Source organism: Rana temporaria, chromosome 2, assembly GCF_905171775.1.
Source record: "Rana temporaria chromosome 2, aRanTem1.1, whole genome shotgun sequence".
Lineage (NCBI taxonomy): Eukaryota > Metazoa > Chordata > Amphibia > Anura > Ranidae > Rana > Rana temporaria.
Genome location: NC_053490.1, coordinates 416,509,111 through 416,526,734, shown reverse-complemented (window position 1 = coordinate 416,526,734; position 17,624 = coordinate 416,509,111). Strand labels below are relative to the sequence as shown.

The 17,624-nt window shown below is 40.6% G+C and overlaps 1 protein-coding gene across 1 annotated transcript in view; it reads left to right on the top strand.

Annotated features, from left to right (window-relative positions):
- The window catches only part of IL1RAPL1 (interleukin 1 receptor accessory protein like 1), a 1,739,707-nt gene that overhangs the window by 1,127,774 nt on the left and 594,309 nt on the right, over positions 1-17,624 (top strand). Inside the window, exon 5 of the mRNA XM_040338202.1 lies at positions 14,621-14,774. Coding sequence (XP_040194136.1) covers positions 14,621-14,774 — 154 coding nt within the window. The remainder of the gene's footprint in view (positions 1-14,620; positions 14,775-17,624) is intronic.

Here is a 17,624-nt window from a genome sequence, read left to right as displayed (position 1 = left end):
ATGGAAAGTGAGAATTATGACACTATATTGTCTGTATTACAATTACAATGCATAGATTATAGTGAATTAAAGATAAATATATAATTTGTAATCTAAGATGAAGGACACATTACAGAACTGAGTAATAAATGTAAGTTAGATAAATGTCTCATTCCAAATGATTCAAATCAAAATTGAGCATAATTTAGGTTATTCATTGTTGCATTGTGAAGATAATTCACCAGGCACAATCAAATCTTGATTCAGATTAATTGTCTCTGTCATTGTGCAAGAAACAGCAAACTTTTTATAGTGCATTATGTAAAAAAAAAAATAGTTTAAAAACTTTACTCAGAATGATTTTAGCTGAATCCCTGGAATTACTATACAAAATAAAATGTATTAGGTCTAGAGGAAAAGAAATAATGGTACAGTAAATACCGTATTGCTTGCGCTATCAGGCTGCCTCCATCTGTGGGACAGACCCCACAAAAACTCTCTTCTTAGGCCCCGTACACACGATAGAATCCATCCGCTGAAAAATCCCAGCAAATGGGTTTCAGCGGATAGATCCTATGGTGTGTACACTCCAGCGGATCTGTTTCTGCGGATATTTATCCCCTGGGATGGATTCCAGCAGATCGAATATTTGCTGACATGCCAAACAAATCCATCTGCTGGAATCCATCCCAGGGGATGGATCCGCTGGTCTGTATAGACTCACCGCATCCATCCGTCCGAAGGGATCCCCCGCATGCGTCGTAATGATTAGACGCATGCGTGGAATTCCTTATATGACAGCGTCGCGCACGTCGCCGCGTCATCATCGCGGCGACGGCGTGACACGTCATCGCCAGAGGATTTCGGCGCGGATTTCAATGCGATGGTGTGTACACTCCATCGCATGAAAATCCGCCGAAATCCTCGAGAGGATTTATCCGCGGAAACGGTCCGCTGGACCGTATTCGCGGATAAATTCTCTCGTGTGTATGGGGCCTAAGATGCCCCTGCTGATTGCCACAATGGGGGGAGAATTACTTCTTAAATGTGTGGCGTGAATTGAAGCTCTGTTTTCACAGCTAATTGTTAACCACCCTGGCGGTATTATTATGTCAGATTTTTGGGTCTCAAAGCGGTACAATTGTTTTGCATAGACATTTGGCGTTTTATATTTTAGGCCTGTAATTCTTAGTAATAACAACACAATCTGTCCAAACAAGAGTCTAGTGACATCCCGGGTATGATAAGGTTTGAAACACAAAATCATAAATTATAATATAATAACTATAAATAAATATAAAAAAATAATAATATAATAATTATAATAAAACTAATTTCCCCACTATTTACTATAGCTCAATTCTGCAAGTGTTCTTATTTACTATCGCTGTTTTCTAGCTGGTCTCAAACCACTTTTGACATAAAGGTTCACTTTTTGGTTGCTTTGGACAATCTCAAGTTTCCAGGCAGAAAGAACAGTATATATAAAATAAAACTGCATGCAGGGCACTGGAGAAAACACTAGGGACAAATGGGATATGAAATAACTTCATACAGTAATGTAATCTGTAAGATTACAGTGTACTGTATGTATTGTGAATTTTATCATTTTTGAGTTTGCCGCCAGGCTCCACCCCCGTGTATCACGACGCTCGCATAGAACGGAGCCTGGCACATAGGAATCGGGCGAAGGACACAGCCCGCTGACATAGTGAGGGGACATCGCAGGATCCTGGGTACAAGTTGAGTATACTGCTTCAGGATCCTGCAATGCAATCCTGAGTGTGACTCGGGGTTACCGCTAATGGTACTGAAATTTAGACATGTGCACACTGAAATATTTTGTTTCGTAATTTCGTTTTCATCCGAAAAATAGATTTATTTAGTTACTCCCAAAATTCGTTTTTATTTATTTTGTTTTTCGTAAAAAAAATGCATTCGTCCGAAAATCCAAATTAAGGTCGAATCTGTCATTGAAGGCTTATGGTGTCTGTCGAATGCTCTAAAAAAAAAGAAGATTCGACAGAATCTTTAAAAAAAAAAAAAAATTTGACTCTTCATGTCTCTCTATGTCGAATCTTTTCTCTCTATGTCGAATTTTTTCTCTCTATGTCGAATCTTTTCTCTCTATGTCGACTCTTCTTCATGTCTCTATAATGTCAAATCTTTTCTCTCTATGTCAATTTTTTTCTCTCTATGTCAAATCTTTTCTCTCTATGTCGACTCTTCTTCATGTCTCTATAATGTCGAATCTTTTCTCTCTATGTCGAATCTTTTCTCTTTATGTAGAATAATATTGGACTAATAGAGTTAAGGTTAGGCACATTCGACCGCAACGAAAACGAAAATAAAGCATTTGTTTATGTCAGATCTTTCGTTTTTCGTTTTTTGTGCTTTCGTTATCGTTTTAACAAACGATAACGAAAATACCTGAAATTCGGACGAAAATGCATTTGGACGAAAACGAATGCACATGTCTACTGAAATGTAACCCCGAGCCACATTCGGGAATACCGCCAGGCAGGCTACAGTAGTTGTTCAGCCTTTCAGGCCAGTTTTTGATTATGGTCATGTCAGGTTTGCATCAGGATAAGGTCAGGATTAATTGCTGCTCACAGCTAAATGACATGTGGGATTATAGGTAATTTATTTTACATCAGACTTTTTTTTTTTTTACAGCAAAACTTCCCCTAAAAAGTAAACTTTTGTTTCAGGGACTATTATTATTAGTGTAATTTTTTTTATTATTATTATTATTCTTTTAGCTGCTGTCCTGCCTCCCTGGTCTTTGGTTTTAAGAGGTGGTATCATTTTTTTATTTATTTTTTATTTATTTTAGGCTATGTTGTTTATTTGTTGATGTTAAGAGGACTTTTAGATAGGGTAAATTGCTTGTTGCTTTAACTGCTTGCGAACCAGCCACCGAACTTACACTGTGGAAAGGTGGCCCGGGTGTGTGAATCGGCGTAGCTGCACGTCAGGCTCGTTCAAGGCCCTGTGTTGGCACGTGCTGATTGTCCAATGGCAGAGCCACCAATCCGCAGGTCCAGCAGGCCATCCACAAGCGTTCTCTGCAGAGACAGAAAGGCAGATCACTTTTCTGATAGGGGGTGGCACAGAGATCTTGTATTTCTGCTATGCAGGAAGACAGATTTGTGTGTTATCCCATGCAGCCCATCCCCCATACAGTAAGTGAATTCACCCAGGAAACACAGTTAACCCCTTGATCTCCCCTGATGTTAACCCCTTCCCTGCCAGTGTCATTAGTACAATGTCAGTTCATATTGTTAGCATTTATCACTGTTCTAATGTCACTGGTTCCCAAAAAAGTGTCAAAAATGTCAGTTAGGTGTCCAATCTGTCTGCCGCAATGTCGCAGTCCTGCTAAAAATCACTGATGATCACCGCCATTACTCGTAAAAAAATAAATAAATAATAAAAATGCCCTAAATCTATCCCCTATTTTGTAGATGCTATAACTTTTGTGCAAACCAATCAATATACGCTCATTGTTTGTTTTTTTTGCCAAAAATATGTAGCGGAATACATATTGGCCTAAATTGATGAAGAAATTTATAAAAAAAAAAAACTGTTTTTATTGGATATGTTTTATAGCAGAAAATAAAAAATATATATATATTTTTTTTCAAAATGTATGCTTTTTTTGTTTATAGCGCAGAAAATAAAAATGCAGAGGTGATCAAATACCACCAAAAGAAATCTCTATTTGTGAGAAAAGCAAGGACATCAATCTATTTTGAATTCAACCCGCACAATTGTCAGCTAAACTATCACAGTGCTGTATTGCAAAAAAAAAATGGCCTGGTCATCAAGGGCCAGATTCACAAAAGAGATACGACGGCGTATCTCCTGATACGCCATCGTATCTCTGTTTTAGGGCCGTTCTAACTATGCGACTGATTCATAGAATCAGTTACGCATAGCTAGCCCTAAGATCCGACAGGTGTAATTGAATTACACAGTCGGATCCTAGGATGCAATACTTCGGCCGCCGCTGGGGGGAGTTTGCGTCGTAAACCAGCGTCGGGTATGCAAATTAGCAGTTACGCCGATCCACAAAGGTTTTTCCCGTCGTTACGTTGTCACAAGTTTTAGATTCCCGTCGCAAAGATAGGGCACCTTTAATATGGTGTAAAAGTACTCCACCATGTTAAAGTATGCCCGTCTTTCCCGCGTCGCTTTTGAATTTTTTTTCCCCGGCGTAAGTACGTTACGCACGTCGCGATTCTCAAAATGTCGGCGCGTCGTAATTTTGCGCAAAGCACGTCAAGAAACTTGCGACCGGAGCATGCGCAGTACGTCCGGCGCGGGAGCGCCCCTAATTTAAATGGTACCCGCCCCATTTGAATTGGGCCACCTTGCACCGAATGTGTTTACGATACACCGCCGCAAATTTCCAGGTAGGTGCTTTGTGGATCGGGCACTTAGACTGAAAACTTGCGGCAGTGTAACGTAAACGGGTTACGTTACGCTGCGCCGCGGGTACGTGAATCTGGCCCCAAGGGAGTAAATTACCCCCAGTCCTTAAGTGGTTAAATAACATAAATTGTCTTTTTCTTTCATGGATAGCATTTTGGGATTTTTACTTATTTTGTTGTTATTTTTTTCTGAAAGTTAATACGTTTTTGGGTGCTTAAAGCACATTTTGGGGTGCTAAAAGCAGCTTTTACTTATTACTGACTATCTGTATTGTGAGCTACCTTTTGATCACAACAGGCCACTGCATCATTTGAAAGAAAAATAACTAAATGCAAGAACAATTTGTACCTAATTCACTTTACTTTATATCGCTCACCTTCAGTGCGCCCCTATCCCCATAGATAAAATAAAAGTTAGTTATACCATGGCTAGGCCTATTATCTCAGATAAAACTCTCTTGTTGCTGACTAATTGTATACTGCTATTTTCTCTGTGGTATCTTTATTGTTGTAGTGCTTGATCATTAGTAAAACCAGGCCTGGTCTTGCCATTTAAAATTGCCTTGTTTCTGGACAATTTTTTGCTGTTATATCATCTGTGGTTTCCTAATTTTTGGTGAAAAAACTCTACCTCTTTCCTTTTTCTCTGGTAAATTTCAGCAAAATAGTTACCAATACAAGCCTTTTTTTTTTTCAAAATAAAATAAATCAGATTGAGGGGTTGCTGCTGTATGTTAGCTCAGCTAATTGTATAGGAAATAAATCAATTCCATGGGCAAATGTACACTGCATCAGTGTAAACTATGGCTGAGACAGTCCATGAAAATTGTATTCTTTACAGGATCAGCAGTCCTATAATACTGGTTTTCATGATACAGAGGAGAAAGGTTTTTTTCATGGGGATTCAAGGTCAACTGTCTCAGCCACAGCGTACACTGACAGTGCATATTTGGCCATGGAATTGATTTATTGATTTATTTCCTATACAATTAGCTTAGCTAACATACAGCAACAACACCTCAATCTGATTTATTTTATTTTGAAAAAAAAGCATTTATTGGTAACTAATAAAAAAAATACTTTTAATGGTTTTAATGAGGGAGAATTTTCTAATACATACCAGAGAAAAAGAATAGAGGTACAGTTTTTGCTGCACAAATTAAGAAACCACAGATGATATAACAGCGAAAAATTGTCCAGCAACAAGGCAATTTTAAATGGCAAGACCAGGCCTGATTTTACTAATGATCAAGCACTACAACAATGAAGATACCACAGAGAAACTAGCAGTATACAATTAGCCAGCAGCAAGAGAGTTTTATTTGGGATAATAGGTCTAGCCATGGTATGACTAACTTTTATTTTATCTATGGGGATAGGTGAGCGATATATCGTAAAGTGGATTAGGTACAAATTGTTCATGAATTTCGTTATATTTCTTTCAAATTATGCATTGGCCTGTTGTGAACAAAAGGTAGCTCAAAATACAGATGGTCAGTAGTAAGTAAAAGCTGCTTTTAGCACCCCAAAATGTGCTTTAAACACCAAAAACGTATCCCCTTTCAACAAAAAATAACCCAAAATAAATAAAAATCCAAAATTGCCATCCCTAAAATAAAAAGACAATTTATGTTCTTGCTGTGTCAAAATCTTTAAATTGAATCTGATGTTGCACATTCTGGTGTGTAGTGGAAGCTGAGGTTTCCTCAGGGGCAAGGAACACTCAGAAGTACAGTACAGGCTTGTTGCCTGCCAGCAAAAGTGATACTTTTTTCAATCATCAAAAATATTTCTGCCTAGAATATATAGCTTCAAGATACATGTAAAATCAATCAGTGACCTGTCAAGACTATGCAGGAAGCATTGCAGCGATGCTAAAGTTTGAAAATGAATCCAATGTAACATTTATCCAAGTTTTTAATATATTCTTAGAGTCAGATATGGCAATTTTTACACAGTTTTCTGTAATTTCTCTTCTCACAATTTTTTGTTGTTGTGCTATTTGCATGCTGTAATTGTGTGCAAGCAATGGTGCAGTGGGTTTAGCAACAGGGTCAGAGGTGATGGCTCAGAATTAGGTAAGTTCATAAGAGGAAGTCACTGAAAAGTATAGGACTTTAGCTAGCAGAACAGCAGAACAGCAAAATAGCAAAATGTAAAAATGTATATAAGGCTTAAAATAGTATCAGAGCACATATATGCAGGAATGGACTACATCTAATACATAAGGCTCTGCAACTTATGGATAATATTATTCCACAATCTAAGCACAGATGTGTCTAAAACAGCCATTACTATCCTTTGCAAAAACAGAAATATAATACTTTACATGTACATTAAATTATAAATAAGACGAGAGGAAGATTACAGACTCCAGGCAAAGCTAATGCCTAGGTATGGTGATAAGGGAGAGGAAGGTTCTCTCTATATTTACAGTGTAAAAGAAGGAAAACAAATTAGATATAATAGGCTAGATAGCAATGACTACAGGTGACTGGAGCAGAGTGAAAGGTTGATAGGTAAAAATCTAAAGAGACAAGATTTTGTGGACTGTTTAACCACTTGCTTACTGGGCACATATACCCCCCTCCTGCCCAGGTGAAATTTCAGCTTCCGGCACTCTGTCAGTTTAACTGACAATTGCGCGGTCATGCGACGTGGCTCCCAAACAAAATTGACGCCCTTTTTTTCCCCACAAATAGAGCTTTCTTTTGGTGGTATTTGATCACCTCTGCGGTTTTTATTTTTTTTGCGCTATAAACAAAAATAGCAACAATTTTGAAAAAAAAAATAATATTTTTTACTTGTTGCTATAATAAATAGCCCAATAAAAAAAAAAAAATTCTCAGTTTAGGTCAATACGTATTCTACTACATATTTTTGAAAAAAAAAATCGCAATAAGCGCTTACAAAATATGGGACAGAATTATTATTATCATTATTATTATTTTTTTTACTAGTAATAGCGGCGATCTGCGATTTTTTTATTGGGACTGCGACATTATGGCGGACACATCGGACACTTTTGACACATTTTTGGCGCCATTCACATTTATACAGTGATCAGTGCTATAAATATGCACTAATTACTGTATAAATGTGACTGGCATTGAAGGGGTTAACACTAGGGGGTGAGGAAGGGGTTAAATGTGTACCTGTATTGTGTTCTAACTGTGGGGAGAGGGGGGAGGGGGTGACTGGGGGAGGTGACCGATGCTGTGTCCCTATGTACAAGGGACACAGATCGGTCTCCTCTCTCCCCTGACAGGACGTGGAGCTCTGTGTTTACACACAGAGCTCCACGTCCCTGCTCTGTCATTACCGATCGCGGGTACCTGGCGGACATCGCAACCGCCAGGCACGCGCATCGGCATCTCGGGGACGCGCCGGGCGTGCGCGCGCTGCCGCCTGCGTGCTCGCGCGCCCCCCAGTGGCCGGAGGAATCCAGGACGACATATGATGTCCTGTTGGATTTTCAGAGCCACCGTGAAGCCGTCATTTGACAATGGCCCGGGGGTCAAGTGGTTAAAGATTTTAAGGAGGAGGCTTTTCTACTAGGACGAGGGGAAAAATTTTCAGAGAATAGAGGGGAGAGTGGGCAACAGAAATCATAAAACAGAAATAGTAAATGTAATTTTATTCCCAAGGTAATTGGAAAGCACCAAAGAGATTGTTAGAGAGGGACAGCACATGAAAGTAGGAAAGATAGGAAAGTAGTCCTGCAACATTTATTATAGCCTGTAGAGGTGATACACTTGTTTTTGGTATTCTAAAAGGAAAGAAATAGTAGTTGTCAATGCGAGAGATTATAAGGGTGTAAACAAGGAAGTGATACATATATCTAAAAAATAAAATGTTGCTACCTTTCGAAGAACCCCTTTTGCCCAACCTGTCATGAGAGAAATACTGTGCCCACTGTTGCATACCTGTTATCCACACAGTGTTATCCACACAGTGTTATAGGTCCAAAAAAAAGGTAAAGAGAGCATTAAAGGGCAGATATGACATTCCTGGTCAATCTTCTCCCAATACAGCATATTTTAAATAGGCCAGGTGCTTTATAGGAAAACAAGCAATATGTTTGTTTTTTTGTTTTTGAATCTAGACATTGTGTACTACATAAATCCACAATGCACTATTGGTAATCTGGTTATCCTGGAACACATCTGGTAATGATGCTGGAACAGGCACTGAAAGTTCCTTGCTGCCTCATGCACAGTTGCAAATCCGGTTCACTGAAGAGAGAATAAGCTCTCCCTTATTGCCTGCAAGGGGCAGAGTTGGGTCCCAACACCTTTAAAATAAAGATTTATTATTAAGATTGAAAGAATAGACAAAATAGCTATGATTGTTAAGGCTACATTCACACCTGCAAGTGGGCACAACACTGAATACTTTCGAGAACCCCATTTGTTGGGGTTTTCAGTGATTAGCTGCAGGAGGCAGACCAATTTAAAGCAATGAGAGGTTGCCGAAAGCTGCAGCTAATCATGACCACATGCATGCATTTGCTTATGCAGCAATCAACAGTGAATGATTGGATTTGGACGCAGAATGTGAGGCTACGGCAGTATGCTGAGCCTGCATGGGATAGAGCAGAGGGAGAAGTGGGCTGCCGCGCTCTGGGGTAGTAACAGCCTCTGATTGGTCAGCTGCGGCAGCCCCCTTCTCTGATAGGTCCGTTCGCGTGAGGTAAAACCTGCACTGGACGAGCCTATATAAGGGAGAGGCTGAGGTGATTTGCTCAGTCACATCTCCTGACAGGCAGCATCGCCCGCCTCTCCCTCTCTCTCAGGATGAAGCGCGCTGTGCAGGACAGCCGTGAGGAGCTCTTATGTAGACTCCTAGAGAAGGCGGAGAGCAGGGGAGGTGAAGAGTGGCTGAAGCGTTGCCTGTCTGAGGAGAGTGGCTCTGTTTTATCTGTCAGCCCAGCTGCAGTACCAGAGATGAGCGTGGGCGCCCCCAGGAAACAGCCTGGAAGAAAAAAGAAATGTAAGACCAATAATTTAGCTCCTCAAGCTGAGGGAGCTGCAACAAGAGGTGCTTCTTGCCAGCAAGGGAGCAGCGCTGCCTCTTCCCCCCCTCCTGGGGATTTGGGTGAGCATGTTTTACCTGAAGTTGTTTTCAGTAATGTTAACCAGTTATCTGCATTTTCTAGTCTAATTGAATCTTTGTCTGTCATTGTGCAGCAGTTCAAAGGTATACATGATGCGGATTTTACCTCACAAAATGTAAATATGTATGTGCAACCAGGTGAGAGTCTGAGTACTCAGGCATGCACAGTAAGTCAGAGTGCACAGGAAACTGGTGCTGAAAATAGCGATAATGCTATTGATATGGAGGAGGTTGGTGTGGTGTGGCATGAGGCTGGTCATCCCTCTCTGCTAAATAAGGATGTTACTGTCAGATCGAGTGTGAGGTGTCCTGCTGTTAAGGAGGTTGGTGTGGTGTGGCATGAGGCTGGTCATCCCTCTCTGCTAAATAAGGATGTTACTATCAGATCGAGTGTGAGGTGTCCTGCTGTTAATAATACTTTACCCCTCAGATCCTCGGCTGCTATGGTCAGCGAGTCTTCCTTTAAGGAACCCCTCCCTTGCAGTTTATCCCCGCTGGGTTTTCATCTGTCTAAGTCAGTCAAAGAAAAAATTTGGAGGGGTGAATATCTCGATATATTATCACTTCTCCCTGCTTCTAAGGAGTTTTTGGCTAAATCTGACAGGCAGTCCAGCGAAAGAACAGAGGAAGATAGGAGGAGAGCGGTTCCTAAGACATTTCAAAACTGGCTGCAAGCGTTCTGTATCTATTCAGCAGTTATGGGAGAACGCTTCCCGGGGAAGTGCTCAGGTTTATTCCAACACCTGGATATTATTGCGGAGGCCTTTCGCCACTTTGGCGGCTCCGCATGGTTCTCATATGACGAGAATTTCCGTCAAAAACTAGCTGTGCACCCATCGCTGCATTGGGGGGCTAAGGACGTTGGTTTATGGTTAAACCTTATGCTGCCACCTAGGCCCCAGTTCACCCCTCGCCCCGCTTCAAATGGTCAGAGTCCAGTCAGGAAGGGTGTATGCTTTGCATTCAATGAGGGTCAATGTAAATTCTTATTGAATTGTAGATACAAACATGAGTGTTCTTATTGTGGCGGTACTCACGCGGCGAGCAGATGTTTAAAGCTGCCGCTAGTTCCTCTCATTCAGGACCCAAGGACACACATGGGAAAGGCCCCGACTCCGGTGAGCCTGGCAAGAATGCGCCCATGGCTCGAGCGCTATCCAGACCACAGGATGGCGGCTCTGCTAACTGAAGGTTTTGCCAATGGTTTCTTAGTGCCATCCTTTACTGGTTCAGGGTGTACACCAGTTAAAAATTTACTATCGGTATCCATGCACTCTAACTTAGTGCTTGAGAAAATTTGCAAAGAATTGTCTGAGGGTAGGGTGGCTGGCCCCTTTAATGACCCGCCATTCTCTAATTTCCGGTTGTCCCCTTTGGGCATCGTACCCAAGAAAGACCTGGGTGCGTTCAGACTGATCCACCACCTATCTTACCCACCGCATTCGTCACTCAATGACGAAGTTGCCTCTGTGGAGGCTCCAGTCTGCTACGCCTCATTTGACGAGGCTTTGTGTCTTTTGAGGCAAGCAGGGCAAGGGGCTGTGCTAGCAAAGGCTGATATTAAGTCGGCTTTCCGCCTTCTTCCCGTGCATCCACAAGGCTTCAATTCTTTGGGTTTTCAATTTTTGAATAAATATTATTTTGATAAATGCATGCCAATGGGGTTTTCTATGTCATGCTTTTATTTCGAGGCTTTTTCCTCCTTCTTACATTGGGTCGTGTCAGTCGTTATCCCTCAAGGCCTTATCCTACATTATCTAGATGACTTCTTGTTTTTAGGTCCCCGGGGGTCATCAGTGTGTATGGAAGCTTTACAGGTTTTCTTTGACGTTTGTCATGACTTTGGCGTGCCTCTGGCCCAGGAGAAAACAGTTTTTTCCCACGACAGTTATTGAATTTTTGGGGATCACGGTTGACTCCGAACGAATGGAATTCAGATTGCCACAACAGAAGATACATAAAATGAAGTCTATGATTGCAACCTTTCTTGTCAGTAAGAAGGTGTGCTTAAAGGAGGCACAATCTTTGCTGGGTCTTTTTGCTTTTGCAGCCAGAGTCATCCCTATGGCGAGGGTATTTTCGCGCAGGTTCTCGTTAGCCATAAAAGGTATGGTGAACCCTTACGCTCATTTCCGAATTTCAAAAAGCATCAAGGATGATCTAAGAATTTGGGATGCTTTTTTAAATGAGTTTAATGGTTCCTCGGCCTGGCAAATGGACTTTATTAATAGTTCTCAGTTGGAATTCTTCACCGATGCAGCTGGCTCTGCTGGGTTCGGGGCTTTCTTGGATGGGCGCTGGTGCGCCCAGTCCTGGCACCCTGATTGGCTCCAGAAGGAGATACTTCAAAATCTAGTTCTGTTGGAGCTCTTTCTAGTGATTATGTCGGTGGTTGTGTGGGAAGACATCTTTAGGAATCGTAGAATCTTAGTTCATACGGATAATAAAGGTGTCTTTTTTGCCATCAATACTCTGTCCTCTAAGTCTGATCCCGTTCTGAGGTTATTGCGTTTCCTTGTACTTCATTGTATGAACTGTAATATATGGTTGAGAGCTGAGCATATTGCAGGTAAAGAAAATAACATAGCAGATTCTTTATCTCGTTCACAGTTCAAGAGATTCCGAGAGTTGGCGCCATCAGCGGATCAACATGGCACCCCTTGCCCAGACTTCCTCTGGGGCTTAATTTGGGAATAATATTCCGGAATCTCAAGGCTTCAGTAGCGGAAAACACCTGGAGGGATTATAGGCTTTCATGGCACAAATGGTGCTCTTTCTGTCAACCATTGGGTTTGGATCCACTAGATGTATCTTCTTACGTGGCTTTGTCTTTTTTGTCCTTTCTCATTCAGTCTAATCTGTCCCCGGCTTCCATAGGTAAAATATTGGCTGGAGTTTCTTTTTTCCTTAAGTTTGCAGGCCTTCCTGCTCTTACCTCTTTCTTTCAGGTCATTCCCATATCTATCCCCATTTTGATCGATCTTCTTCAGATCCTTCAAGATGTCTGCTCATCCAATTTCGAATCTTTGCTTTTTAAGGCTGCTTTCTCTATAGCATTCTTTGGAGCCCTTCGGTTAGGTGAGTTTACTGCAGCAAATAGAAACGCTTTTTCATTTCTCCGTTTTTCTCATGTTCAGTTTGACGTCGGTTCTGTCCGTCTGTTTTTGTCCAGATCAAAGTCCTCTCAGGTTGGCCAGTGGTTTTCTTTATCCAGTTCTCCTAATGAGGCTATCTGTCCCGTGTTTCATGTTCGTAATTATCTTTTGGTCAGACCATTGAGTAACGATTCCTTTTTTATTCATGAAGACTTGTCCTCTCTAACTAGGTACCAGTTCTCAGCTGTTTTGGCCTCCTGTTTGAAGCGCTTGAATTTATCTGGGTACCAATTTTCTTCCCATTCTTTCCGAATTGGCGCTGCCACCACAGCTGATTCTATAGGTTTTTCAGAGAGTAAGGTTAAAAAAGTGGGCAGGTGGGGCAGCAATAGATATAAGTTATATGTTCGTCCCAGTCTTCTAACTTTATGATTCTCTTTCAGATTTATCCAGGAATATCGCTTGGGTCATAGGTCACTCCTACGTGTTCTGGGCTTACAAGCACTCCGGATCCAGATCATACTCTGCTAACCTGGGGCTTGATCCTGATTTATTTTTAATTTTATGGTCAGGTGTTAGAGGTATGCGGTGGCGCAATTTAAAAGACCACCTAGCTTATTTGTCTTCTGTCTGGCCTCAACCCCAAGTGATAGTTATCCACGTGGGGGCTAATGACTTGGGTAAATTCAACACATGGGACTTTTTATGTGAAATGAAAAGGGATCTCTATTCCATAACTCAAATGTTCCCAGGTTCAGTGTTAGTATATTCTGAGATGGTTCCCAGGCTGTTATGGTCGCCGCACGGCACCCTTTTCTACGTGGATAGAATCCGCAGACGGCTAAATAGGACGATTCATAGTTTTATGCCTTCAATTGGTGGCTCTTCCTTTCGTCATTCCGAGTTAGAGGGTTTTTTGCCTGGGTTGTTTCGGGTTGACCAAATTCATCTGTCAGGCATTGGCCTGGACATTTTTAATATGGGTATCCAGTCCATGATCGAATCAGCCACGGTGGTGGGGGGGCCTCGGCCAACAGCTTCGCGGTTGGCCCCGGCCGGTGGGGAGTAGTCGTCCAGCTTTTGCTGGATGGACAGAAATTAATTTGATTTTAAAGTTTTAAGTTTAGCCAATTTGGCCTTTTGTAATTTAATTTATTTATTGAGAAAAGTTTTGTAACCCCGCCCCCACATTTTATGGATGACACCGTGGCCAATTTTACCAAAGTTAAATAAAAATGTTGTATCAAATTGTTGTTTGGTCTCCTTATTCAATACCTCTGTACTAGCCCATGTGAGGCTACGGCAGTATGCTGAGCCTGCATGGGATAGAGCAGAGGGAGAAGTGGGCTGCCGCGCTCTGGGGTAGTAACAGCCTCTGATTGGTCAGCTGCGGCAGCCCCCTTCTCTGATAGGTCCGTTCGCGTGAGGTAAAACCTGCACTGGACGAGCCTATATAAGGGAGAGGCTGAGGTGATTTGCTCAGTCACATCTCCTGACAAGCAGCATCGAGTTACCGCCCACCCTTACCTGTCAGTTTGTCATAATAAGTCATGGGGTCGTCTGTATGGGGGGAGTAGTCGTCCAGCTTTTGCTGGATGGACAGAAATTAATTTGATTTTAAAGTTTTAAGTTTAGCCAATTTGGCCTTTTGTAATTTAATTTATTTATTGAGAAAATTTTTGTAACCCCGCCCCCACATTTTATGGATGACACCGTGGCCAATTTTACCAAAGTTAAATAAAAATGTTGTATCAAATTGTTGTTTGGTCTCCTTATTCAATACCTCTGTACTAGCCCATGTTTGCTGATGAGATTCCAAAATGGGTTAATTCAATGCTGCTTTTTTATTGTTTTGTTTTTTATAATTGGATTGCAAAACGGTAGATTCTTAATTATTCAAATTTGTTATATTATATTGTGTTAATAATTTTCTACTGAAAAACAATAACCATGTTTTTGTAATTATATCTTTTGTGTTATGTGTTTTAACAGGAATGCAAAGCAAAGACATGGAGGCCCAGCATTATTTTAAAAAGGGATACTCTAGTTATCAGGGAGGTTAGAGAAGATGACATTGGGAATTATACCTGCGAACTCAAGTATGGAAGTTTTTTAGTAAGAAGGACCACAGAATTGACAGTAACAGGTATTTAAAAAAATAAATCTTTATTTGTTACAAATGCACCAGACTAGAATATCTGCTGTTTAGTATCTAAATACTTTCACAAAAAAAATGGAAAATGGAAAAGATCAGCAACTACTTTATTTAGCTTCAGAAAAGTTTTAAAATATTAACATTTGGCTTTTAACATTTTGTATTTGAGATGGGTAAACCAATTTCATGGGTTTAATATTCCACCCAGATGTGGGTGACTCTCTGATAATGGATATCCCCAAATATTTACTGATTTCCTTTTTCCTGTCTTTGTTTACATTTATTTGCTTTATTTGAAAAATGGTTCCATCTTCAAACCAGCCAAGCACACCAAGGATATTAGAAGGCATCCAAATAGCAAGGGTTTTGTATTTTAGGTATCAAAATCAAAAAATGCTGGTGAACTAGTAATGGGTCTGGCTTATGCATAAGGACCCTTTCACATGGGGCGGATCAGTAATGATTTTTTTTTTAAAGATTCTTTCAAATCTTTTTTTTTTTTTTTAAAGATTCGGTCGAATCTTCTTAAAACATTCGACAGACACCATAAGCCTTCAATGACAGATTCAACCTTAATTAATTTGGATTTTCGAACGAATGCATTTTTAAAATAAATACATGTATTTTTCGGACGAAAACGAAATTCCGAAACAAAATATTTCAGTGTGAACATGTCTACTAATTACTGTATAAATGTCACTGGCAGGGAAGGGGGTTAAACACTAGGGGGCGATGAAGAGGTTAAGTGTGTCCTAGGGAGTGATTCTAACTGTAAGGGGGGTGGGCTACAAGTGACATGACAGAGATCACTGCTCCTGATGACAGGGAGCAGTAGATCTATGTCCTGTCACTAGGCAGAACAGGGAAATGCCTTGTTTACATTATGTTCTGCCACTCTGTGACACGATCGCGGACACCCGGTGGACATTGAGTCCGCTGGACCCATGGTCACATTCACGGAGCATGCGGCGGGTGCGCACGTGCCCACTATGCCACAATTTAAAGGGGATGTACAGGTACGTCCCTTTGCGCAGCCATGCCATTCTGCCGATGTAAATAGTCATGCAGTGGTCGGCAAGCGGTTAAAAGAAACCTGTTAATCCATTACATTTTAAAAGTTTAATGAGAAAAAGTTTTTAAAAAGAAACTTATCAGATTTAGACATGCAACTGTGCCTGTGCAGCTACTTTGAATGCATCAACTTCTATGGGATTGCCTGCATGCAGTTTCAAGATAAATTGACATGTTGCTTAAAGTGACTCAGAATGCAGGATGGGTCTCAGTCCCCATCTGAATGAGCCCTAAGGCTGTTCACATTTGTGTTGCTGTAATGAAAATAAGCCTTATGGTCTTATGTCAGTTTAAAACAAGATATGAAGTGGTCAAATGAGAGATGGGATGGCATATGCAACTGATAGTCAGTCATTCTTTTTCTATGGTATTGGACCATTTACTATGAGTAAGTTGTATTTGTTTTATGAGAAGAATACAGTGGGTCAGTGGTGCAGTGGCTGGACTATGGATAGGCACATTGTTCACTGTGTGTTATTCTCTGTGAGAGAGCTGTTTGTATATTGATACCTGATGCCTGGTGGTTGTGAGCAATCAATCTAAATGTCATAATATGACATAGAACTGGTAATGCATGCAGATTGCAATTACATTACTCAATCACGCACGGTGCATTTCTTTTGGCTGGCACAGTTAATAAATGAGTAATCCAAATCATTCCTAAAAATGATCTTTTGGTGGTGATAAACAAATATATCTCTACACACTTTGGCCCAAGTGCAAAAATTACAAGCTCATTGGAAATCTGATCTGAGTGTAGAAGAGCAGCAGATTCCACAAACATGTTGATAACTGACAGAAGATTTCAGTTTGAAGTTGTTGGTATATGTAAACATTCTTTTGGTCACCAATGTTCCCAGATCTGTGTTGGCTGCCAGAAGTGACCTAATGAAAAATAAAAATGGCTGCGCTAAGTGTCAAAAATAAGCAATCAAACAAATGAATGAAACAACTGAATGGTCATAGCAGCACTCACTATATACCCACATACATATAATTATTTAAAAATACAAATGTGTTGCACAATCAAATAATGTGCTAGGGTACAAATCAATTAAGTGAAAAATTAAATATAGTGCTTAAGTAAATATGTTTAACACCAAAATGTGAAGATGATAATAAATAATACCTCTGCACTACCTCCGTACAAAAAAATCTAAAGTGTAAACAATATAGCTTCAGTACTAATAAGTGTTCAAAAAATGCCAGATGTGGTTGCGGCAAACACCACACCGTGTTCCCATCAGCAATGAAATTGTATATATAGAGCTGTGTTATAGATCTGTGTTAGATACTGATAAGCTCAAATAATCCATCATAAAGACATATATCAAAACATCAGAAACATATCATGAACAAAATGCAGTAGTTGTGAGTAATCAAATACGCATTTCATTACATAAAGAAATCCTCCTCCGTCGATGTTAGCCCAGTTGTTGTCCTTTTCAGTTGGTTTGGATATCCTGTTGTGGTGGTCCCTTTAAGGCTCCCCCATAAATAAATCTGAATAAATTTGATGCACTCCTTAAGTCCCACACACATGATCAGAATTTCAGATGGAAAAAGTCAGACGGACTTTTTCCATCGGAAATTCCGACCGTGTGTATGCCCCATTGGAGTAATTCCATTGGAATTTCCGATGAATTCCATCAGAGTTTAGATAGAGAACATGTTCTCTTTTACTCCGATGGAATTCCATCGGAATTCTGATGTGATTTTGGTCGGACAAAGGTCAGATCGTGTGTAAGGGGGCTTTACTGTACACACCAA